Consider the following 25,084-nt stretch of genomic DNA (forward strand, 5'->3'; position numbering starts at 1 on the left):
ATGTCAATCTAATCTGCCCAGGGCCTTCACAATCAGTATTACTGGACAATGCAAATCAAATTATATTAGTAACGGGGGAGGGGGTTCTTGAACTAATAAGATGTAAAATTCATCAGCATTTTTTTTCTGGTTATTCAAGGCACAAACAGTTAATATGAGGAAAATTGTTCACTAAATATTTGCATGCTTGTGTTTCCTTTTCATGGCTGTTATGACTGTGAAGCCGAAATTGCCTCACATTACATGTACTGTATGCAACAAAGTGATGAATTACTATTATTGAAATCAAAGGTCAGAAAGGGATTGGTAACAAAATTGCTTTTCCATTTTCTAATTGTAGTATTTTAGCACATGAAGTCGATTTCCAGAATTTGCTTTCACGGGCCACAAAAAAAATGTGGTGGGCAAAATATGGCACCCTGCCCTTGGGATTTACACTGATTTACACATATTGGTAACAACATTATTATATTCAAATATTGCACCATCAATTCTAGCTTCTGTGAAACGCGATTTTACTAGCGTTTACTAGCTGCCAAAGGTGAGGAAGGATCTTATCAGTTCGCTACGCTACACGGACTCTTTGGTCGTGATTGTGACGTCACGGTGGGCGGGGCTTGTACCTCAGTCCAGGGTACCAAGCTTCGGAGTCGTTGAGACTGAGGGAGTGAGAGAGGGACGCAGGGTGTTCTTCGGAGAACGGAGTAAGTAATTTTTGCTTGTCCTTACCGGCTCTTCTCGGAGTAAAATGCCGCACGCTTACGGCTGCATAGGGCTACTTCAGTGCTGTCTGTCGCGGAAGCCTGAAGCGGTGAAGTGCCTCGGTTTTGCGAGCAACGTCCAACCAGCCCGAGCAACCGAGTGGCGGCGGTTAGCCTCCACGGCAAGCGGTTAGCCTCCACGGCAAGCTAACGTGGCTAACCTTCTACCCCGGAGGAGAGGCACCGACATTGGTGGGGCTCATCTCCAGGAGCCCCGGGTGGCCTCTCCATCGGGATCCTGCAAAAATCTCCGTCCCGCCTTCCTCGTTTGTCTTCCCCGCCCGGGGTTAATTTACGTGGAGCTGTCAAATGTTTAAAAAAGTCGCATTTTTTTGGACTCTTATCGATCAGCATTGGCTAACGCCTGGGAGCTAAGAGGCTAACTGTGCGCTAACGTGGGAAGCGATGGGCTATTAAAATGAAATATTGATTGAATATTTTTTTTTTTCTTGGTTGACGGCTTCTCTCTTGAGATGACGGGAGTTGCATTCAAGGATGCGTCAATGTGCACGTCAAATGACGCTACGGGAAAGGTTGGCTGCATTTAAAACAACACCTTTGGTTATTACAACTTTCCATTTATTCACCGGCATTGATCTCACCATGGAAACCACCGAATCGGTTAAGGCGACCTAATCAACCACCTGCAGTGTCAAACCCATTATGACTCTTGAATCCCATGAAAAAGGGTGGAATTACCAAGAGAAACCTCCTTATTCCCAAAGACCCCCTCTCCACACAGCGACCACTGCATTCTCATCACGCACTTCACCAATTGGCCGTGATAGATGCTTTTTGCATTCCCCCACGTTACCTGCAAGCCTCCAGGTTCACATGAGCTGCAGCCGCAGAGCCCCTTTTCGGTGTGGGGATGAAGGGATCACCGCTTATCCAATTAAATGCTGCAGGGCTCTGCTACTGATGCTACTGCAGCTGAGCGCAGTTGCATTCTTTTTATCAGAGCGCATGATAAACCTTTCAAGATGATGCAAGGTAGGCCACTGGTCCAGTCATCTTTGGGCTTTGCGGCATGCAACGACAGCTAAGCACTTTGCTGAACAAGCATTGTTGTATTGACCAATACAATGACCAATGTTCAATGTCGGGAAGAAAACTGGGTCGTAAATGTTGCAATCTTAAAAGGAATATGGTGAGAATGGTGAGCTTTAATGTCTTATTAAATAATATTAAAAGAAAAGTCATATTCTAAGGAAGATTTGGTGAGAGTACGAAATGCTAGGTTAAGATAATGACTGTGAAATAAAATGTATTACTTGAGTAAAGTAATGCTGAGAAGTGGCCATTTTCCGAAAATTAAGTTGTAATATCGGTATTTTTTCGATCTATTACGCAGCCTTACTGTGGAGCCACAGAGCGTGTTTAATGATTTATGTAAACCAACAGCCAACGCATTCTGTTACTCTGCCCGAAGCCTTTGGACCATTAGAGTCATTCAAGATTGAATGAAGAATTTTTTTTTTTTTATCTTTTCATATTCCATGGCTGCGACTTCTGCAGCTGCCTTGTCCGACATTGATGCGACTGCGGTTCCGCTCGTTGCGGGACGTGCCCCTTGTGTCATTCGACGCTCCTTGGCCACGTTGGGATCACGTTCCCTGCTTACATTTGTAATCCAGACTTGTCACATTTTATATGAGTGTGTGTGTTGGGGGTGGTGTAACGCGGCACACTTGTGCCAATTTCTCCGATGATGTCAAAAGGCGCTCTGTTCTCTTTGTACTGTGCGATCCAGTCGCAGTCCGTGGAAGTGAAACCTCGCTCAGAGCCGCCTGGTATGACACTCACAAAGCGGTTCCGCTCTCCAAAAATAACATTTCACGTCGTCAATCGGGACCTTTTCCTACATGTGTGCTGTAGTGTTTTGTGTTAGCCTGGTAGCATGATTAAGTAAAAAAAAATTGGCAAACAAGAAAATCCTGACAAAAAAATAAAACTGGAACTGTGACATTAAGTTAAAAAAAACGATTTGCTTAAGCACAGCAACACCGCTGTCCAACATTCAGATAATGAGATGCGTGATGATGTCAGCATTAGTGTTGATTGATTGATTGATTGATTGAATATTTATTGATCCCCAGGGGTGGGGAAATTCAGGCCCCAGCAGTATTCATACCACAGAGTGGGTATACAAAAGACACAGGCTGCCACACAACGGCGCCACAAAGAAAGCCAGAAAGTGCTCAAGATAAAAGCCATCAAAGCAAAACAAAGCTAAAAGACAAAGGAAAAAAAAAACTGTGGCCAACCAGCACCCCTCAATACAAGAGAACACCCCAAAACACACAAAATAGCCTCCACGGGGTCCATAGACAGGTGTAACGGCAGTCCAGTTCAACGGCGCCCAATGGACCGTGGTCGTGAATCGGTGAAAAACATCAGTGTGAAAATTCTTTTTGGACAGCAACAATGTGGCGCAAAATTGAAGTTGTGTGATATAATTTCACACAGCGTTGTATATTTGTCACTCCGTTTTGGTGCCGTTCAGATAGAACAGCATTGTGGTGAAAAAGGGCAGAGGCTGTCAGTATTGAATATATTTGTTTTCAAATCAATTTTCATCGATTGCTCCATTGCATCATAGGATAAATGTTTATTTTGCATTGACGTGTATTGCAAAACCATTCTTTGGCAATTACTGTTTCTCTAGTATTGATTAATGATTAAAAAAAAAAAACAATTAAGTAGTATAACTCGATTGTTGTGCTGTTGTCAATTAATCGAATTGTTTTAACACATTGCGATGACATCATAGTAATGCACAGTGGCATACTCGGGCTAAATCATATTTGAGCAGTTTTATTGATTGGGACAAAGTCAAACAGACCGATGCAAAATAAGGCCACTTGAAAGGGAACAACTCTGATTCCCTTATTAATTGATGGGATAATCGGTAAAATACTAAATTGTAGAAATATTTGATGGAAGCAGCCATATTATATAACCTGTTTGTATCTTTAGATTCTCTTTTATTATTCAGACAATGTCAGTCACTTGCGGCACAATGCTGATCACCCTTCATTGGCACTTATCGACGGTGGTGGAAGTGTTGCTGTGCTGCGTGAAGTGACGCATTACAAAGAACACGGCACGCGTCTCATCTTCAAAGGCCGCGTTCTTGAAACACGCATGAAGCCTGCACCTGCCACCACATAACATTTTGGCGGTGTAACATTTTTGCACTTAATATACGTCGTACGCAAGCCTTCAGGACATTTAGAAAGGATACAGAGTGTTGAAAGGTTCCTAAAACGGTCTATCCCTAAAACCGTTTTTCATGGACGTGAACGATTTTGACATCTAATCTGAGTGCGATTTAGTATGTGGTTATTTTTTTTGCAATATCCTCTTCCCATGTCTTTTTAAAAATAAAAAAGAAACTGTTAGCTAAAGAAGTGCTTATGTTTGATGGCCTTTGGCTCATTTCTATTTGTGTCAACGACAAAAAGCTCGCGTTGACTTGCCGACACGTCCGACGGCGTTGAAGGGGTCTCTCAAGTAGCTCTCAACCGCGAGAGAGTGGAGCCAGGCATCACTGCTTTGTACCCTCCACATTTACATGGCCTGACCCAGTTCGGCGGCATGCTAGCGGCGAGGGGGAGGGGCAACCCGGGGGAAAGCTAAAAATACCCCCGTCGTGCTAGGCGGCTCCATTGCGGAGGGATCCCTTGAATTTCTCTCCGCTCGTGCCATGTGGTTGGCTAACGGAGGCGTGCGTGCTAATGGGGATGGAGTGGGGGCGGGTCTTTGTCGGTAGACGCCGGCCGTCGTTTCAGCTAATTGTCCCCGTTTATTCCACAAAGGGTTAACCTCGGTCGCTGTCACTCAACCGCCCCGCGCCGTGGGAATCCATTCACTAAGATTTTTCAAGAGTGTAAGCTATTAGAAATTAGCGCTGAAAATATTTTTTTGCTTCAAATTTCTCTTAGAAATAGCACAAAGCATTCCGTTATGCAGCGTTTCAGTCTGAACATTAAAGCAAACGACGTAACATGACGCTAACTCCAGCTGCCCAGAAATGATGTCATGCTAGTATTGGTGTCTTAGTATCGGACCCAGAGTACAAGTACAGGTGCGCAATAAAATTGATCCTGCGCACCTGCTCCGGCCTTTCTCCAGTTTCTCCCAATAAGACGTAAAGTGTTTTTGCTTCAAGCTGTTTTTTTTTTCATCACACCCTGTTGGAATTCACTTCAAATTTGGCACACTAAACAAACACTGATTAATTTTTGTGTATTTATCTACCAGCTAAGCCATCTAATTTTATCAGAGTATTACAAATCAGCATAGACACACACGCCTACGGTTGCGGCCGCCGTTTATCGTGCCGTCTCGCTGTCCCATGGGAGATATTTGGAGTCGGAGATAAACCATGACCTCTTGCTTTGTTGTCTCGACACCTATTTCAGAGATTAGATAAACCCCGATTAGATGAGCATAGCATAAATGTCTCTGCTAGAGGAATCCATAAATTTTTCCCGAGTCAACCCGGCTCGCCACTGACACCCCCCAGCCACAGTGCGCCACTATGGAGCTTCCTGATGCCGCAGATAGTCTTAATTAGATTTAACACCAAGCTTTTCCCGGAGTAATCATTCAGTCGATCCCAGCTCCCAGAGTGTGGCCCGTGCGGACACGTTTGGATAAAAAAAAAAAAGCTCGGTCATGCACCATGATGTTTACATCCATGGAGAACAACGCATTGTAAATTCCTGGTGAATTTACAAATTAATGTCAAATCATGAATAGCAAATCTTATAATCGTCATCCATACCCAAGTTGCACCTGATTACAAGGTGCACTTTTAGGATTTTTAGTGAGCCCTATAGTCCAAAAAATACAGTAATTGCTAATCCTCGTGGGAGGTGTCCAACTGAAATGTCCCAAAGTCTTACACCGAATGGTGACAGCTTGTTTGCTCTTGTCCCTTCCCAGATCTGACTGCTTGCTGATCTCCGGCTCTGCGAGTTTCCCTCCATCGCCATGAGAGGCCAGGAAGAAGATCCTAGTCTCCGAGGCTCCATGGCTGGCTTTGTAGAAGCATGACTCCAGCTACGTCTGACGGCCCTGTCGCCTTTTTTATGGGAGCTACCGGCACACCTATACTCGTGGGGATTTAAGCTCTTCCGGGACACCCCTCCCCCCTACGGTTAACCCCGAGTGGGCGATATAGCGAGACAATGGCGAACAACTCGTACAGCGGAGTGAAGAACTCCATCGTGGAGGCCAACCACGATGGCGACTTTGGGTGCACGCTCAAAGAACTGCGCTCCCTCATGGAACTGCGAGGCACGGAGGGCCTAAGCAAAATAGGGGAATGTTACGAAGACGTTCACGGACTCTGCAGCCGATTAAAAACCTCACCCACGGACGGTTAAGTAACACTTCACCTCACTTTAGATTTGCTATAAAATAATCCAATTCCGTTTATTTTGACTTAAGAGTATTTTTGTCAAAGTCCTTTTTCCCTGTAGTTTTTAAACACACACAATTAATTTATTACCATATCAGATTTATGGTCTTATAAGTCTGGCTGATGCTAAGATAAAGGCAACTGAAGGATGACTTAATTTGAAACTTTAATTAGTTTACTTTCATCTTTCATTAGAACAATGTCACAAAATGTTACCAAAGTTTCATATCAACATAAGTCAGTAAATCATAAGATTACAATCTGACTTTATTACAATTTATTACTGTTTTGTCTGCTGTCGACTGAATATGACATCACAGTTGGTAGGGGTTATATAACCAATCACTGCTCACCTGTTTGGTCATGTGACATTTGGCAGCTGAGCTCTGAATGGTCGTTACTGGAGCCCTGCGCCACTGTGATGTCATTTTTAGTCAACAGCAAGTCGCAAAATGGCCGACGCCTGAGATGTTTTTTTTTTTTTTTTTTCCCAAAGTCGCAACCTTTCCTCTTTGAAAATTGTCTTCCGCTGCATTGCGAGGTCGATTTTAATTCCATTCAGCGTTGAGCCCACAGAACGCTTATGTCTCGGGCACATACTTTCGAAACCGAGTTTTGCATGGCATTGACCATCTTGCCCTCACTTCCTTGGAAAACTCGTGTCAGACAGGTGGCCGGGGTGCCGGGCTCTGAGCCGGGCCACTCCGGCTCTATTTCAGTGCCTGTCCGTGTCCTCTCTCCTGTTTCACCTCTGCGTCTCTGTCACGGGCGTCTCAGACAAACCAGCTGTCCGCCTGGGCACAGCAGCGGCCCCGTGCCAGGTTTTTGTCGAACACGTGGGCCGGCAGGCAAACCAGGGGGTTTTCGGGCCTGACGAGTAATTGCGGAAGGAGTGAGTTCACCTTCGGGGAAGTGAGCCTGAATTATTCTGTCGTCACCGTGTTGTTCACCATCCGGCTTTTGTGAAAAGGAGATGTTTGAGGACATTGGTGCTTCACTGGTTGACAGCACAGACTACCACCCCCCTCTCTTTTATTCCCCAAACTCTGTTTCAGCATCTCTCTATAGACAGTCTGCCTAATCGCCAGGATGACCTTGACTGAACTCTTATGGGAGAGGATTTTCAGTTTGATCCCAGATTAAAACGGCACCGCATACTCATTGTCGCAGCGACCGTCCTCTCTACGCAAAGTCTCAAAGAGAGAGGGAGAGTGAAAAATAAAAATATAAAAACCTCCCCGGGCTTCATCTCGCCAGAGGGAATGCTGTAAATACCCCGCTGCATGGCAGCACGAATCGCGCGCAGCTCGCTGCCAGAATCATTACCTTAACGACGTGATGATTGCGCGAGGTGCGCCGTGCCATCTCCTGCCCTCCCCGCCCGACTGCCAGCGCGCTCTCATGGCAGCCGTGACGGGGGAATAACTGAGAATCCTTCGCTTGACGTGCCAGTTGTTCTAACACGTATGTGACCGTGTCACGGGAAGCTTTCAAGAGTCCTGTTATACTTTTGCCACTCGAGTCGGATGTCGCGCCACCACGGCGGCGTTGACGAACCCGCTTTGATATTTAACAGCGGCTATGAGCTCATTCGTCATCGGCACAGGATTACAGCAGCTTGACAATTGAAAAGGGATTTCTAATTAGTCGGACGGTTAGGTCTAAAACCCTCTTTAACCAATTCCTCCCTAATCCCTTAATTTCTAAGATCATTTTCCTCACCCAGTCAAGTCGTACTCAACATTTCCTGTTGCTGCAGCGTGTGCCACTCCTGCCTTCGCTTCCACCCACGGCGACCGGAGCCGTTTGCTTGCGAGTCACGCACGTTCGGTCATCGATAATACTCAGCTTTATCCTCGGGTGGGCTCGGCGAGTGGACGTGTTTGAGCAGCGGGATGCGTCACGATGGGGGGGACGCGCGAATGATACATGGGCCTGAGCTGTAAAGACCGTCAAGTCGACCGCACAGTCTATTTTTGGTCCCGTCGGACGGACCGCGCGACGTTTTAACACATATCGTGCCATCCTTTCAGCACTTTCCCTCCACTTTGAATGTCACATCTTAGGGTCGCCGCGTCGGCAGGCAAAGTGCAGCCACTTCAGATGTCCTTAGATGTCAAAGCAGCGGCTGTCATGTAGAACGGTAGCCATCAGTCACTTCAGCGAAGCATAGTGTTTACATTCCGGGTCACTAATGCGACGGACACCTCCTGAATCCTCCGTGTAATGAAACTCACAAGGCCCTCTCCACTTCCATGTTATTATCAGCGCGTACTTATTTGTTTCGCCTTTTCATTTGTTTAATTTCCAGCATCGATGTAGTCAAATATTTGGGTTTTGGCTCACTGGCCAGGGCTGCGTAAGCACCAAGAAGGATTCTGTCGTCGGAATGCTGTTCACAAATCGCCCTCATTGTGTCAGATGTTGCTCTTTGCCACAGCGAAGCTTTTGTTGCAATGCTGATTGGTCAGCACATTTGGACTCTTGTGGGTCAGTGTGTTTAGCTGCGTGATAAAAGGCAGCGTGGAATCCTGCTCCAACTTCATTTTTGCCCATTAATCGTATTTGCTCTCCTGTTGACACAATCTTCAATCCGGAGGGAGTGAAAAAGCCGAACCGCAACCATGTTTTATTGGATCGCAACGAGTCCGATCCTCACCTCGACCTCCTCGCCGGCGGTCAGGATGACAGTAACGGGGTCAGCCGGGGACAAGCGCTACAAATGAAACGGTTAATGATTAGCCGTTTGACCCGGCCCGCGGTCCCGTCGGTCGGCGAGGATGAGGTGCTGACTGCTCTGTCACTTATCTTTATTGCGGCCAAGCAGCGAGGGAAAATGTGGCATAAAATTGAAGCGGGCCTGTAGCTGTCAGCATCTTTTCATTAGTGGCTTAAGGAATCAAAGCAGATGCTATGAGGTAGCAAGGGAACCGCGACGGGCAATTATTGCCCGTTAAAGCCCGCAGCTTGTCGACCGCGCCGCTGGTGCCGGTGACTCACTCTTCCGGTTCCCTACCAACTAACGGACCTTGAGCAAAAGGATCTGGTTGTGGGTTCACATGTATACTGACGCCTTAAAAATAAAAATAGTTAATGTATTGTAAGCCACAATGAGTCACACTGCATATAGCAAAATAAGCTAACTTAAGGGATGATTCAATTCAAATATTATACCATTTATGTATACATGCCATTTTTATGTGTCTTATAATTCGGAATGGGCGAGTACCTATACCAGGTACCGATCGATACCAGGCTTAATTCAAGGTATCAGTGCTCCCAGCAGTGGTCGACTCGATACTGGTAACAGCCGCCCTCTGTGGTCATTTTTACAATAATGAACTAGAAATTAAAAGAATAAACTTAAAATGATCAGACATTGTTTTTTGGGGGGTGGAATTTTATGCAGCAAACTACGAGTGGTATCGGTACTTGATATCAGTGACCACTCATTGGTATCGGTCTGAGGAAAAAAAAGTATTATCGAACATCAGTACTTGTAATGTAGCGTTTACGACCAGCTTACTGGAATGGATCCGAAACAACCGAGCACTCTGACAGACTTGGCGATCACTGTATTGAAAAGCGTATTGATCGCAAGTCAACTATGTGAAGCACTACACTCACAAGAGGTTTTAAGGGCTACATTTGAATATATCGAGCGGTCTATTGCTAGACTTCACTCGTCATTATTCTTTTAAATAGTTCCAACAATCATCAACTGTGTGAGGGCCCCTTTTGCATGTGTGTGGAATGCATACGCTCACATTTGTTGTATTCGACGTCTATTCTCTTTGAGTGTGCCGCTGTTGTCAAAGGCCCCCTCCACCCGCATCATGTGTCCTTTCTGAGCGGCTGATGCAAATAATTCGCGTGACTTTTAGCCCAAACAGTCCCCCATCCATCTTTTGTCAGACGAGATGACTCCTTGTTAGGAATATTTAAGATAATTATTTCCCCACTCTCACAAAAGACGAAGCAAGACACATTGATTTAAAATCTCGCTCCCTCTGTTCTCGCTCTCTTTCCAGGTCTAAGTGGGCAGCCGGCAGACATCGAGAAACGGAAAACAGTGTTTGGGCAAAATTTGATACCGCCCAAAAAGCCCAAAACATTCTTGCAATTAGTGTGGGAGGCGCTGCAGGATGTCACGCTGATTATCCTGGAAGTGGCAGCCATAATTTCACTTGGCCTTTCTTTTTATAGACCTCAAGATGCTGAAAGAGAAGGTAGGTTGGTTATCATCACGGCCGCTTTTGTCATCATTGTACAAGACAACATAAGTCTTATGTTTGTTTACAGCCAGATTTATTTATAGAGTTGACTCGCCTGACCGTTAAGCGTTTATTCTTCTCCGCAGACTGCGGGAAGGCCGCCGGCGGCGGGGAAGACGAGCACGAGGCGGAGGCGGGCTGGATCGAGGGAGTTGCCATCCTGCTGTCGGTCATATGCGTGGTGGTAGTGACGGCGTTCAACGACTGGAGCAAAGAGAAGCAGTTTCGCGGTCTCCAGAACCGCATCGAGCAAGAGCAGAAGTTCACCGTGGTCCGCGGCGGGCAGGTCATCCAGATCCCCGTGGCGGAGATTGTCGTAGGCGACGTCGCACAAATAAAATACGGTAAGGCTGGTTTCATTTTGGGACTTGGCTCAAATATGGAGGAAGTTAATCAAATTACGCTCATATTCTTGATAAACCAGATTTGCAACCAACAACAATAAGAACTCAGCCATTGAGTGTTACTCAGGGAAAAGTAAAAAGCAATCCAAATAAATACATACGTTTCGTGAAAATAACTAATTAAGTAAAGAGTAATTGGAAAGTATCGTCAAATTTATTTAATTTTTGAAACACCACGTTAAATAGACTAAAATCTAAAATGCGAATTTGCAAATTCAAATATTTAGCAACAATATCACTTTAACACAAATAAACAAATGGATACTTAGCCATAAGAAATGGCCTTTAAATAAATGCTGATTCAGTTTCTATTAGAGATGAGCGGGTATCAGTGCCGATACCAAACTTATTTCAAGTAATTGGCGCGTGCTGCCCTCTTGTGGTTACTTTACGATCAGTAACTAGAAATTGAAAATATTAAAAAATGCTATTTTTTTTACGCCATTTTAAGGGAAATGTATTTTGTTTGTGCTGTACATGTCTTTATTTAATTGATTTTAGGAGAAAATTTTAGGTACAAAAATTTTTGTGGTATTGGAACTTGATATCGGTTTCGGTAGCTACTCAAGATTTGAATTCTCGTACTGGTATCGGTCTATCAAACTAGTGGTATTGAACATCCCAAGTATTTATAACTGGTTAAACTTGATTGTTAAATTTCATCGCTTTCACGACTTAAACAAAAACTTTGTCTCCTCAAGGCTAGACTATTGTAACGCACTCCTCATCGGGATCCCTAGCAAGAGCCTCCAGAGGCTTCAGTACATTCAAAACAGCGCTGCTAGGATCCTGTTGAGGGTGCGGAAAAGCAATCACATCACACCCACCCTCCGTTCTCTCCACTGGCTCCCCATCAAATTCCGAATTGATTATAAGATCGCCGTCCTCACTCACCATTGTATCCTCGGACATGCTCACCCATACCTCAAAGAACTCCTTGCCCCAAAACCTGCCACCCGAAGCCTCCGCTCATCCGATTCACACCTTCTCCACGTTCCGAAAACCAAGCTGCGCACCATGGGCGACCGGGCCTTCTGCCATACAGCCCCTACAGTGTGGAACTCCTTCCCCGACCACCTAAGAGCACCCCAATCCACTGACTCTTTCAAAACTGGACTTAAAACTCACCTCTTCACCTTAGCATTTCCGTAATTTCTCTCACATCTTGGTTGTCGTCCAGTTGTTTTATACTTGTCCTTGTTTTGTTTTCTTGTTTTTTATCTGCCATGTAGCACTTTGAGATTCCCCTGAATATAAAGTGCGTTATAAATATAATTTATTATTATTTATTATTATTATTAATTATGAGTTCTGGCAACTTAAATTTTGATCTTCAGTGTTGTGCAAACACTGACTCGCCTTTTTTTTTTTTCTCCGCTGCTCCTTTTGAATGCGCCTAACTGCAAACTGCATTCATGTACTGAAATGCTGACCTTTAAACTCTTGGTGCGGTTTTGCAGGTGACCTTCTGCCCGCCGATGGTGTCCTCATCCAAGGCAACGACTTGAAGATCGACGAGAGCTCGCTCACGGGCGAGTCGGACCATGTCAAGAAGACACATGATAAAGATTTAATGCTGTTATCAGGTAACACTTTTCATCTTGACGAAGCCCACAAGGAGGTTCTTGTGATATTTTTAATTCGCCTAAGTGAGTCATCAGACAGTTATAGTTTGTAGAATATTGCTTAGATTTTTTAAATCCGGCCTTTTCCACAAGGGAAGTACGTCAAGTGTTCCGTTCATGTGGCAAATAAATCTAGCGAGGCTTGTATTTTGGTGTGCACGTCTTGGGAAACTGACGTGGGCGTCTTTGCTCCTCTGCCTCGGCGCCCCAATAGGCACCCACGTGATGGAGGGCTCGGGGAAAATGGTGGTCACGGCGGTGGGCGTCAATTCTCAAACTGGAATTATTTTCACGCTGCTCGGGGCCGCCGAGGATGACGACGACGACGATGACGACGAAAAGAAGGAAAAAGAGGACAAGAAGAAGCAGAAGAAAAGTGCGTGACCTCATTGTCCGCTTTATTTTCTGCTTGGGTCATTTCCATGCACCGCTTAACCGATGCCCCGTGTTATGTTTTGCAGACAAAAAGCAGGACGGCTCCATTGAAAACCGGAAGAAAGGTGAGTTGCTATTTAGAGCAACGTGAGCACACACACACACTCAACCGGCCACCTGCTTTTTTTTTTTATGGCGAGTTGACCTTGAAAGCAGTGTAAGCTGATATTATTATTATTTATATATATATATTATTTAATATATATCTATTATATAATATATAATAATATTTGTCTCTCTTTAATCTGCTTTCTAAAACAAGAAGCAAAAAATAAACCAAATGATTCAAGTTTGAGCGTCTAACTACTCGTGACGACTTAAAGTTGAACCCTCAGGGAAAAAGGTCGTGTTGTATGTCGTTGATTTTCAAGGATTTGGAATGCAGCGGAACGAGTTGCAGCCTTTTAAATCTGGCGTGAACGACGGCCATAGCGGGTAAAGCGCAGGTGGTCCCATTAAAGTGCGTGTAATCGTAGCGCCCACATTTATTAGCCGACGGCCAGCCTTCTATTTAACGGCAGTGTGTAATTTGGCTGCTGTGCTTTGTTTTTGTTTTTCTTCCTTTTTTCCCCCCACGAGTGATTTTTGCAGTTCGCCGCGACCCCATTTGGCTCCCTTTCCTCTCCTGGCACGTTGCACTTTGGGCAGCAGGTGCTACCCAATCCAGTTACAGCGATTAGTGGCAAAGAGATTAAAGCTCGGCAACAATTCCGGGGACGGAACATCTGCTTTCCCCCTCCGCTGTCGCTCCCTGCGGCCCCTACCTCGCGACTCCCACGCTTGTCCCATTCCGAGTAGAACCCGCGTCCAATTTGACTACTAATAATGAGGTTGTGTGGCCGGAGCCGGCCAGCCCGAGCTTGGCGGTTCTGCTGGGATGTAAACACAATCCCGCCGATGGTCCCCGGCGCACGGATTCCCTCTGTCTGCCAGGAATCAGCCGTAATCCTTTGGACTGAGATTACTCCGGCAATGTAAGTTCAGAACCGAGCACAGTCTGCGGCAGCTGCAGTAGCACCCCTTCCTCACCTCACACGCAATACCGATCCACACGCCGAATGATTTTACTCGTGTTGAGACGTACGACTCCAACCGTTTAGTGACATCAAATGGTTTCTCCGGTTTTGCAGCAAAAGCGCAGGATGGCGCCGCCATGGAAATGCAGCCCCTGAACAGTGATGAGGGAGCCGATGCAGAAGAGAAGAAGAAATCCACTCTGCCTAAAAAAGAGAAATCTGTCCTCCAGGGCAAGCTGACCAAACTCGCCGTACAGATCGGCAAAGCGGGTGAGAGGGTTTTTTTTTTTGCTGAAAACATTATGGAGATAAAGGCCCATTTCTGTTTCTTTATATTTGGGGGCGTGGCTAAAACTGCACACATTGAATCCTGGTGTCAGTCGCCAACTCCCTCACAATTTGAGCGCCTTCGAATCAGCATTCATCCAGTGCGATTCGCTTTTGAGCGCCTCATTGTCAGCCACAAGTGCATGCACGCGACACAAACATGGTGGGGAACTGAAATAAAGAGTCAAGAAAAAAAATATCTCTACTTCCTGTCAGGATTGGTGATGTCAGCCATCACCGTCATCATCCTGGTGGTGCTCTTTGTGGTCGACACTTTTTGGATCCAAAACCTCCCGTGGGTCAAGGCCTGCACGCCCATCTACATCCAGTTCTTTGTCAAATTTTTCATCATCGGTGTCACTGTGCTGGTGGTGGCCGTCCCCGAAGGCCTCCCGCTCGCCGTCACCATCTCCTTGGCGTACTCCGTCAAGGTAAAAGTCACTTAACCTTGCCACCCAGCTTTAGCTTTAGCCTATTAAAAGTAGCTAGCCAGGGTGTTAAGGCGTGCTACCTTGAAGCTGTCTGTAGCTGTTGACTGTCGTCCCGTTGACAGAAAATGATGAAAGACAACAACCTGGTGCGTCACCTGGATGCCTGTGAGACAATGGGGAATGCCACGGCCATCTGCTCAGACAAGACAGGGACTCTCACCATGAACCGCATGACGGTGGTGCAGGCCTATGTCGCCGATAAACACTACAAGCACGTGCCGGAACCGGAGAGCATCCCGGCCTCCGTTTTAGATTTCCTCATTCTGGGGATAGCCGTCAACTGCGCTTACACAACCAAGATCATGGTATGGTGTGTTTTTAATTTAGTCAATTTGGCTCAATAGAGCTCGCTCACCGTTTTCACGGCTTCCTTTGTAGCCTCCGGAGAAAGAAGGCGGCCTGCCTCGGCAAGTGGGGAACAAGACCGAATGTGCCTTGCTGGGATTTTCCAACGACCTGAAGCGCGACTACCAGACCATTCGCAACGAGATCCCAGAGGAGAAGCTGTACAAGGTGTACACCTTCAACTCGGTGCGCAAGTCCATGAGCACCGTGCTGAAGATGGCCGACGGCAGCTACCGGATGTTCAGCAAGGGCGCCTCGGAAATCCTCCTCAAAAAGTACGAGCGGTTCCGTCAGTTCTGGTCCGCTCGCTCCCGTGAGCGATATACAACGCGTCTTAAAGCAGCTAAGAAGTTCAAGTGCATCCCTTACTTTGCGACTTATAAACAGGCGCTGAGAAAATGAGCCGGTAACAACTCCGTATGCCTCTTAACCAATCGGGCTTCTTTTGAACCCACAGAGGGCTTAGTGTGACGTCACGCCCGTGCGGCTCTGCGTTCAAAACACAATTTTGTGTTCACTTTTCCGAGGCGTTTGTCTAATCTTCATGCTCGCCACACTCAGGTGCTATAAAATGCTGACGGCGTCCGGCGAGTCCAAGGTGTTTCGCCCGCGAGATCGAGACGACATGGTGAAGAAAGTGATCGAGCCCATGGCCTCCGAAGGACTGAGGACCATCTGCCTTGCATACCGAGATTTTGCCGTGAAGGACGGCGAGCCCGACTGGGACAACGAGACCGACATCCTCTCCGGGCTCACTTGCATCTGCGTGGTGGGCATCGAAGACCCCGTGAGGCCTGAGGTAATTTGGGGGTGTGGGCTAGTGAAGATGGGAGGAGTAACCAAAAAAATTTACTCAAGTAAGGGTTCTGTTGCTTTACAATTATGTGTCTCCAGTAATTTTCCATCGATTTATCGACAACTAATCGATTGTCAAATTAGTCAACAGTTTCTCAACAGTCATCTGATTTCTGTAGTCCTTCATGAAACTAGTCCAATTATCTTTGTGTTAAATCAAAACAAAGCATTCGCTTTGTATTTGGAACTCTTTTTTAATTTTCCTGTCAGTTTTCTAACAAAACTCCAACCAAATTGTCATTAATTCATATTTGTGATTTTTCTGCAGTTATTTTAAAATAAATAAAATGCTGTGTTTTTGAGTCAAGTGCAGGAAAATCAAAGCATACTTTTTCATGGTTATTTAATGAGTGAATTATTTTTTTGAATCAGGTCCCAGACGCCATCAGAAAGTGCCAGCGCGCCGGCATCACGGTGCGGATGGTGACGGGCGACAACATCAACACGGCGCGCGCCATCGCCAGCAAGTGCGGCATCCTGCTGCCCGGAGACGACTTCATCTGCTTGGAGGGCAAAGAGTTCAACCGACGGATACGCAATGAAAAGGGCGAGGTGGGCGGGACAGCAATACACACGCTTTACGTCCCTCAGACGCTTCCGGAATTTTATTTTGCTGATTCTTGTCGTATTTGTAGATCGAGCAGGAGCGGATTGACAAAATCTGGCCCAAACTCCGAGTGCTGGCTCGTTCTTCCCCGACTGACAAGCACACTTTAGTCAAAGGTGGGTTTATTTTGTGGGAGAGTTACCGCTTTTGCTTTCAGCTCACGTCTTTGAACTGCTTTTAGGTATTATCGACAGCACCGTGATTGAGCAGAGGCAAGTCGTGGCCGTCACGGGTGACGGCACCAACGACGGTCCCGCCTTGAAGAAAGCCGACGTCGGCTTCGCCATGGTGAGTCAACACGCGCCGCGTGGAAATAACCAGCGACGGCGTCACAAATCGTCCCTCTCCTCCCTCAGGGTATCGCCGGCACCGACGTGGCCAAGGAAGCGTCCGATATCATCCTGACGGACGACAACTTTTCCAGCATCGTCAAGGCAGTCATGTGGGGGCGCAACGTTTACGACAGCATTTCCAAGTTCTTGCAATTTCAACTGACCGTTAACGTGGTCGCTGTCATCGTGGCGTTCACGGGTGCCTGCATCACACAGGTTAGCTTTCCTGGACACGGTTTTTACTTCACTCAAGATGTTCTCACATTTATTTTGCACCCAAATCAAGGTCGAATTGAATTTAAGAACTGACAGTGCCCCTCGGTGAGCCATTTGGTTCCATGTCTTCTTGTTGTTAACGTATAGAGTAGTTGTCAAGTCTAAGATGGCGGAAAAAAGTATAGTGCAATGAATTGAAACGACTGCTAAAGTTTCCCTTTTCTAAATAGGGCCATACAGTAAGAGCAAAGTAAATACATTTAAAACTGACTTCAAAAGTCATGTATTGAATTAAATGACAAAGAAAACAGAAGGATGTTTTCTCTGTAATTAGAATTGGCTTTTATAAATGTGAAATCTTCTTTTCGTTTGTTTTTTGTTTTTCAGTTTGTTAGCTATCATAGCCTTGGCACAGACTGCTTCTTTAAAAACAGTTTATTTGGGGGGGGGAAATTGAAAATGACATGTTGGCCAATTCCAACTCATTTATTAGGCCACGCCCCTTTTTTGCACATCACATACGACACGTTATCAAAGCAGCTGTGGTGATTTGCAGGACTCTCCACTGAAGGCGGTGCAGATGTTGTGGGTCAACCTGATCATGGACACCTTAGCCTCGCTGGCGCTGGCCACCGAGCCGCCTACGGAAGCCCTGCTGCTCCGGAAACCATACGGCCGCAACAAGCCGCTCATCTCTCGCACCATGATGAAGAACATCCTGGGCCAGGGCGTGTACCAGCTGGTCGTCATCTTCACGCTGCTCTTCGCCGGTAAGCAAATATTTGAGTTTGACCAGCTGGAGTCGTTCTTGCTTGACGTTCCGTCACCGCCGCAGGAGAGACCTTGTTCGACATCGACAGTGGCAGGAAGGCGCCGCTCCGGGCGCCGCCGTCTGAACACTACACCATCGTCTTCAACACCTTCGTCCTGATGCAGCTGTTCAACGAGATCAACGCCCGCAAGATCCACGGCGAACGCAACGTCTTTGACGGCATCTTCAACAACCTCATTTTCTGCAGCATCGTCTTCGGTACCTTCATCATCCAGGTACCGGCGAATTCTCTCTTGACTGCAGCGCGCTCCATCAAAGGCGTTCGTTCTCACCTCTAATGTCCTACTTCTCGTCCGTCCAGATTGTCATCGTGCAGTTTGGAGGGAAGCCGTTCAGCTGCGTGGCTCTCACCATCGACCAGTGGCTCTGGTGCACTTTCTTGGGTTTCGGCTCACTGCTGTGGGGACAAGTAAGACTGTGATTTGCGACTCAACACTGCCCCTCTGTGGCGGTATGAGTGTAGTGCACTAGTACGTTTATTTCTAGTAATTTTAACTTCTTCACATTTTGACAATTTATTGCACTCGTAGAACGACTAGGGCGCCTTCTGCAGGCATACTACAGTTTAATAATCCTGTGTCCATTTTTTTTTTCTTTCCCAGGTCATCTCGTCGATCCCCACGAGCCGCTTAAAGTTCCTGAAAACGGCGGGCCACGGCACCCAGAAGGAGGAGATCCCCGACGAGGAGCTGGAGGAGCTAGACGACATGGAAGAGATTGATCACGCCGAGCGGGAGCTCCGTCGCGGCCAGATCCTTTGGTTCCGCGGCCTCAATCGCATCCAGACTCAGGTAATGATTCAAAGTGGGTAGGGGAGGGGTGACTGAATCCCGCCCACCCGACACCACTCACAAGGGAATCCAAAGCCATAAAAGCCTTTTAACTCTCCATTGCTGTTGCAGTGGCACTGTTAGCGAATGTACAGTGAACCACCCGCTATTCCCCTGGGATAAGAGAATTGCATTGTTCTTGAAGGCGACAAAGCGCTACTTTGCTCTAAACACAGTCCACCCACCCCCTAACATTGGAGTGTTCCAGCAAATTTCAAACGGTGAACAGTTGGAGGCTCAGTGTACTGGTTTTTACGAAAGATGAGGATGGAAAGCAGCCGATTGGTCAAAAAATGGATCAGTGCCTTTTAAAAGCCCAACTACCCCCTTCCTGTTTTTCCTTCTCTTTTAACAAATCAAATCCCCCAAGTGATATTCCACTGGTCCCTTCTGTGGCCAGGATGATGATTGCTCTTATTTCACCTTTCCTCTTCTTCTCTCTCACTCTCTCGCTCGCTCGCTCTCTCTCTCGCTCTCTCTCTCTTGCGCTCTCGCTCTCTCTCTCTCTTGTTCTTATTTCACCTTTCCTCTTCTCTCTCTCTCTCTCTCTCTTTTTTTTTTTTTTTTGTCCTTGTGGGTTTTCTGCTGTCACGCTGTGTGGTTCTTTGCAGATGGATGTAGTGAGTGCGTTCCAGAGCGGAACTTCCTTTCAGGGGGCTCTGAGGCGTCAGGCCTCCAACTCCAGCCAGCAACAGCACGATGTAACCAATGTTTCTAGCCCTACACATGTAGCCTTTACCTCCTCCTCCTCTACTACTCCTTCTCCTACTACCACTCCCGCCAACAACAACAACAACAACAGCGCCGCAGCTGCGACCAACTCCGCTTCTGCCGCTGTGGGGTGTGAGTGCGTGTTCTCCTCCCGTGCATGAGATGTGTTGGCTTCTAACCCCCCCCCCTCCTCTTTCTCTCACTCTTCATTCTCTTTCCTCGACTGTCTTCCTATTGACTAAAAAGGCACCCGCATCTCTCATCAAGCTTGGATGCCACATGATGCTGTTTCTATCTATGTACCATGTGACCAGGTGGCTTCTGGCGTGGAGCTGTGTTTTCTTTCTCTGTGTCATCACGTCGCCTTCTGTTCGGCTTCTGCTTGGAATGTTTTTTTCGATGGGGGGGGGGGGGGGGGGGCTGTGATGAATAACGAGGGAAATGTGTAAATGTGTGCATTTTCTCAGCGCCGTCTTCCGGATTGAGGTCGTGCCTACCTCAGTCAGTCCGTGTCGCCAGCGCTCTTGTCCCTCGCTGGGTAAATGTTTTGAGTATACGCCCATGGACACCTTAAAGAACGGCGTGGCCGATCTCGATGGGACGTAAAGGGGGTGAATGTCAACTGTTAAATTTTCCCCTACAGGTGGAAGAGCTGTGCTCAATAACCTTTCATTCCAGGTACTTCCAAAAGGTGCAAGGCGAGTCTGCCTCGTCCTCAGTGTGCGTGCGTGTGTGTCGGTCGGCATCCTACTGACCCGCCCCGGCGTGTTTTTTTTTTTCGATTCTGTAAAATGTGTCATGGGCTATACTCAAAGGTTTACTGCCGTTAGAGCACAAGGTAGCACACGCTCTGCATGGGCTCGCTCTCAGCTCTCGTGTGCCTTTTTTTTTTTGTCTAATGAGCCAACCCGCTTGTGGACGTGCTTGGCTGCAGCAGCTTTTTTTTTTTTTTTTTAATTGTTTTTGGTTGTTTGGACACCAAAAAACCCCCACATAAGACTGACTCATTTGTCTCAAGTCAAGGCCCGCTCGCTCCTGTTTCTAGTCCATCGTTCTCTCTTTTTGTCTGTCTTTGGTCTTCTGTCTTTTCTCCTCTCTGTCCTCGCTCTTTTCTTCTGTCTTATCGCCTCTCCTTCCTGTCTCCTCTAAGCATGCCCCTTTAGGCCTTTGACCTTTTCGACTCTTGGTTCTCCTTTGTCTTTTTTTTTTTTTTTTTTTTTTGCATTTTGATGAATAAATCAGAAGCGGGCCTCTCCAGAGCGTCCTTGCACGCACTCAACACGCTCGTTTTGGGTTTGCCTGCCCACTCACTTTGCGCACCAACTCACCCCGTCCAAATGCGCTCCGACACACGGGCGCCTGCCCGCCCTCCTGCCAAAGCCTCCATTTTGAGATGAGGCTGAGATTGGAGAACCAGAGAAAGCGTGATTTGAATTGGAACGCTGCTGGAGGCCCGTATGTGAGGTGTCAGAACGACTTGCACGTGTTTCACTGACAGTGTTCTTGTGTTGAGACCACTAAATAAAAACCCACCTCGTGTTGACCATATAACGTGCGGCTCGGCCTCCGACGCCATACCAACCGCGCCTGTGGTCTAACTTTGTCCCCCCCCTTCACTGCCTGCAGATCCGCGTGGTGAATGCATTCCGCAGCTCCATCTCCCTCTATGAGGGCCGGGAGAAGCCCGAGTCGCGGTCCTCCATCCACAACTTCATGACCCACCCGGAATTTCGGATAGAAGACTCTGAGCCGCACATCCCCCTCATAGACGACACGGACGCCGAGGACGACGCGCCCACCAAGCGCAACTCGGCCAGCCCCCGGAACGCCTCGCCCGCGCCGCCCTCGCCGACCAGCGCCGCCCCGCCTTACGGCAGCCCCACCCTCAGCCCCGCCTCCCCCAACCAGAACAATAACGCTGTGGAGAGCAGCAACCACCTCCTCCCGGAGGCCACCAAAGCGGGCGAGACCCCCATGCCGGGCAGCCCCTTACACAGCCTGGAGACCTCTCTTTGATCGCAAAGCACGCCCACCTCCCCAAAAGGCACCTTACCACTTTTCTACACCGGGGGGTGGGGGTTGGGGGGCTGTGCTGGGCGGGGCTGGACTAACAGTGGGAGGAATGTAACGGCTTGTGTGGATACTTCTTCTTCGCTTCTTCTTCTTAAACCACGCCAGGACTCTGCTGCCTTCCCGCTACCCCCACCCCTTCCCCACAGAGACACACACAAACACACTTTTGATTTGTCTGTCGAGACAAAAGCGTGATCATAAACTCTTGATTGAAAGTGACCTGTTTTTTTCTTTTCTTATTCTACTCTTATTATTAATATGATTTGAGATACGAGGAAGAGATCCTCGCAGCTTGACGACGACAGAACCTTTCCGCTTCTCTTTAATCTCAATGGTGTTGTATATTTAGCTCTTCGGCCCTCTTACACACACACACACACAGGAAAAAAAAACTCATTTCTGCTCCATTTGGCTGTTAATATTTTGACTTATTTATGTTTATGGAGGGGGAAAAAAAGCAGGTCTGTTTACAAAGTCTGTAGATACTTTTTTTTCCCCTGTTTGTAGGCAAAAGAGCTTCCTGATGTATGATGCAGAAACATGGGGGACAGATTTTAAAAAGAACTGAGAAGATTATTTCAGATACTGCTGTATTTTCAGGAAAAAAAGGGTGTTTCTATTGAAACTTAAGTATTTTTGCCTGCAAGTTTTATTTGTTATATATTTGTAGATAAACATAGAAACTTCTAGCCAAACCAATAAACAAGTCTTGTATAAAGAAGGTCGGCTCGGCACGGCCCCCTGATGACGTGTTTTGGAAAATTGCTATGAATATTTACTCTATAGTTCCCACGTGCACAAAACCTTCTAGGAGAAAAAAAAATCCTCATTTTTCATCTGTTAGCTTGTGTTCCAAGATTTCCACATGTTGAAAGCTTTTCACCATAAAAAAGGGAGCTTGTATTTAGCAAGCATGGCCTCTTCCCAAACATATTCAGAACAAGGTGACGCACTTTTTATTGGCGCAAAAGGAACAACAACACAACTTGAGTTCAATTGAGACAAAACTAGCCAGTGAATGTGCCTTGGCTCGAGTCAACATTCAAGCTTGATCAACCCTGCGGATGCTTGCTAAATATAGACCCCACCCTACAGTCGTTTTTCTTCTTGGAGTCTGTGTACTTTACATTTTTTGTGTTTCTCAGCCCCCTTCACAGATCTAAAATGTTCCGCTTTCTTCCCCACCTTACACACAGTGGAACCATTTTTGGACACCTGATTTACTGGAAACACTAAAAAGGATATCTATTTTATTTTTTTCTTTTCTTTTTTAAAGAATAAAGATGAGGCATACACTGGTATCTATCTGCACAGGGTACTTTATTTCCTAGCAGGAGTTTTGATACAGACAACAACAAATGTACCTTTGTATTTTTATGACGATAAACTGATTTATTGAGCTTTCATCATGCTCACAAGACAGCTTGCAGAGGATTTGACACTGCGGGGAGGCCACGCAAATGTGTGTTGTTCTGGAACATTCATCTCAGGGTGCAAATAGGTTTGAGGGAGAGAGAGAACAGACCTCTTTTTGTTTGTTTTTGTATTTTTGTTTTGTTTGGTTTGGTGGCTGCATGGTTTACCAGCAGCCCCCCCCCCCCTACCCTCACCCATAGGCGTGTGGAATAAACATTGAGAGGGAGCTGGCCTGTTGTCCTTGTTTGGTTTTACAGATATGACAAAATAGCAGCTGGGAAGACCTTGAAAATACAAAAAGCGGAATCCATACCAGGAGTTTGCTCTGTCGCTTCTTCCTGTAAAACACAGGAATGAATGTTTTTTTTTGTTTCCCATCTGTTTTATGGATTATTATTTTTTTATCTTTTAACATTTGGAAATAAAAGTACTTCATGTCTGTTTATCTTGAGCATTTTAAATGGATATCGTGATTGGATTTACATTTGAAACTTGTCGAGTAATGTGTATGGTTTTTAAAAATAAATAATGTATTTAGCCTATGTGCAGCGGGCCTGATTGTTTTTGCAGTAGTGTTCCTTTTTTTTAATAAATGTTCTAAAGAGGATATGTGGCAATTAGTTGCATTCAATCCCTGAAATGTTTAACGTGGCCTTATTTATTTTATTGCAGATAAGATTAGCAAGGAATCAAAGGTCAAAGGTAATTGTGTCACACATATGCTCGGCTTGACTCAGTTGTTTCAACTTAAGAATTTAAGTTTGAAATCTGATTCATTTATTACAATAAACTATCATACAATAGCCTTTATTATTATTGTTGTGCAAAGTTGGAAAACAAGCATAACTCCAAAATATATATACATATAGTCAAAGCAAATAGAAAAATAAGGAATTAATGTAAACAATTGAGATGGTACGGTCCAGAGAAACCAGTAACGGTGCTCATGTAAATATGACCGATTATTAGTGATTATAGTAAATTAAAAAATGGATGAATAAGAGTTTTCGATTCAACTAAACTGCTGCACATTATTAATACAGTACAATTACCTGTATTTACACTATTTGGCCACTAGAAGGTAGTAAAGCAGCGGTCACCAAACTACGGCCCGCGGGCCGGATACGGCCCGCGGGACCGTTTAATCCGGCCCGCCAACCCTGAACAAATTGTATTATTAAACTTTTTTTTTTTTTTTTTGCTCATTTTGCCTGCAATGACTGCGTTTGCCCAGTAGATGGGGAAGCGCTCGCCTGCGCATTTACTACCGGAAGCCGTGTCAGAAAGCTCGGTGCACACTCACAAGTGCGTGTACGGACATGGCGCACTCGCGCTCTATTTGTATCAGTCCCGAATTTAGAGCGTGGGCTGTGACGACAGCATTCTTGTAATTTGCGCGCTGAGCTTTCAGATGCAGTTTTGCGCTAAAGCCACCCACAAACCTTCCCCTGGAATCCTTCCGTTAAAATGTCGCCCAAGTAAAGCAGGGTGAACACAGTGCCGAGCGTTTAAAAGAGTTGCCAATTTGGCTCGACGTACGCGACGTGACGTTCAGCCACATGAACGTCAACATCTACCCGTCACAGATCGAGGTAAACGGACAAACACCTCGGATCTCGCCTAAGAATTGCCACAACAAATTTTACTCCAGACTATGACGCACTATCAAACTTTAACAAAAAAGACAGCAGTGTCTACAAGCCTACTGGAACCTACAAATGGATTATAAGGAAGGAACACAAGAACTTTAAGAGACTGCTCATATGTGTCAGAGAGGTTCTGCTCTGACAACTGAGCTGAACTTTTATCTGTTAAGATTGTTCATGGCACAACAGAAAGTTAATGTTCTATGGTTTTTTTTCTATGAAGAACCCAGAGAGAGTTATTTAGTTATTTATTTCCTGTTTTTTCTGTGAAGAACTCAGAGAGGGTTTAGTTATTATTTATTTCATTAATAGTGTTATTATTTGTTTCCTGACTTTTTTTCTGTAAAGAACCTGGAAAGGGTTATTAAATAACCGTTATTTGGTTATGTGTGGCTTTCTGGAAAACAATAATTTTTTTAAGCTCCCCTACGATCGTCACACTTTTTCTGTTACAAAC

The 25,084-nt window shown here is 46.1% G+C and overlaps 1 protein-coding gene across 4 annotated transcripts; it reads left to right on the forward strand.

Annotated features, from left to right (window-relative positions):
• The first annotated feature begins 600 nt into the window (after nucleotides 1-600).
• Nucleotides 601-23,523, forward strand: atp2b1a (ATPase plasma membrane Ca2+ transporting 1a). Of its 4 annotated transcripts, none has more exons than XM_061268589.1 (22): nucleotides 601-704; nucleotides 5,715-6,152; nucleotides 10,224-10,421; nucleotides 10,553-10,810; nucleotides 12,331-12,456; nucleotides 12,710-12,871; nucleotides 12,957-12,995; nucleotides 14,061-14,216; nucleotides 14,490-14,704; nucleotides 14,827-15,069; nucleotides 15,143-15,384; nucleotides 15,671-15,908; nucleotides 16,337-16,516; nucleotides 16,600-16,687; nucleotides 16,753-16,859; nucleotides 16,928-17,119; nucleotides 17,676-17,889; nucleotides 17,955-18,166; nucleotides 18,253-18,360; nucleotides 18,554-18,742; nucleotides 19,393-19,482; nucleotides 21,119-23,523. In XM_061268589.1, exons 2-22 carry the CDS (start codon nucleotides 5,960-5,962, stop codon nucleotides 21,506-21,508), a joined length of 3,840 nt encoding a protein of 1,279 aa, XP_061124573.1. In that variant the 5' UTR covers nucleotides 601-704; nucleotides 5,715-5,959; the 3' UTR covers nucleotides 21,509-23,523. The 4 variants fall into 4 exon arrangements, with proteins under 4 accessions (XP_061124573.1, XP_061124572.1, XP_061124576.1 ...); XM_061268588.1 differs by lacking the exon at nucleotides 601-704 and adding an exon at nucleotides 1,276-1,294; XM_061268592.1 differs by lacking the exon at nucleotides 601-704 and adding an exon at nucleotides 1,276-1,294 and having other exon boundaries at nucleotides 19,393-19,624; nucleotides 21,119-21,299.
• The last annotated feature ends 1,561 nt before the right edge of the window (nucleotides 23,524-25,084 follow it).

The sequence above is a fragment of the Syngnathus typhle genome, linkage group LG21 (assembly GCF_033458585.1).
Source record: "Syngnathus typhle isolate RoL2023-S1 ecotype Sweden linkage group LG21, RoL_Styp_1.0, whole genome shotgun sequence".
Lineage (NCBI taxonomy): Eukaryota > Metazoa > Chordata > Actinopteri > Syngnathiformes > Syngnathidae > Syngnathus > Syngnathus typhle.

Excerpts from the sequence above, each read along its gene's own strand:
- atp2b1a (XM_061268589.1), top strand. The coding sequence starts at position 5,960 with ATGGCGAACAACTCGTACAGCGGAGTGAAGAACTCCATCGTGGAGGCC. Across the intron at positions 10,811-12,330 it reads CGTCGCACAAATAAAATACG|GTGACCTTCTGCCCGCCGAT; the intron begins GTAAGGCTGGTT and ends GCGGTTTTGCAG. Across the intron at positions 17,890-17,954 it reads CTTCACGCTGCTCTTCGCCG|GAGAGACCTTGTTCGACATC; the intron begins GTAAGCAAATAT and ends TCACCGCCGCAG.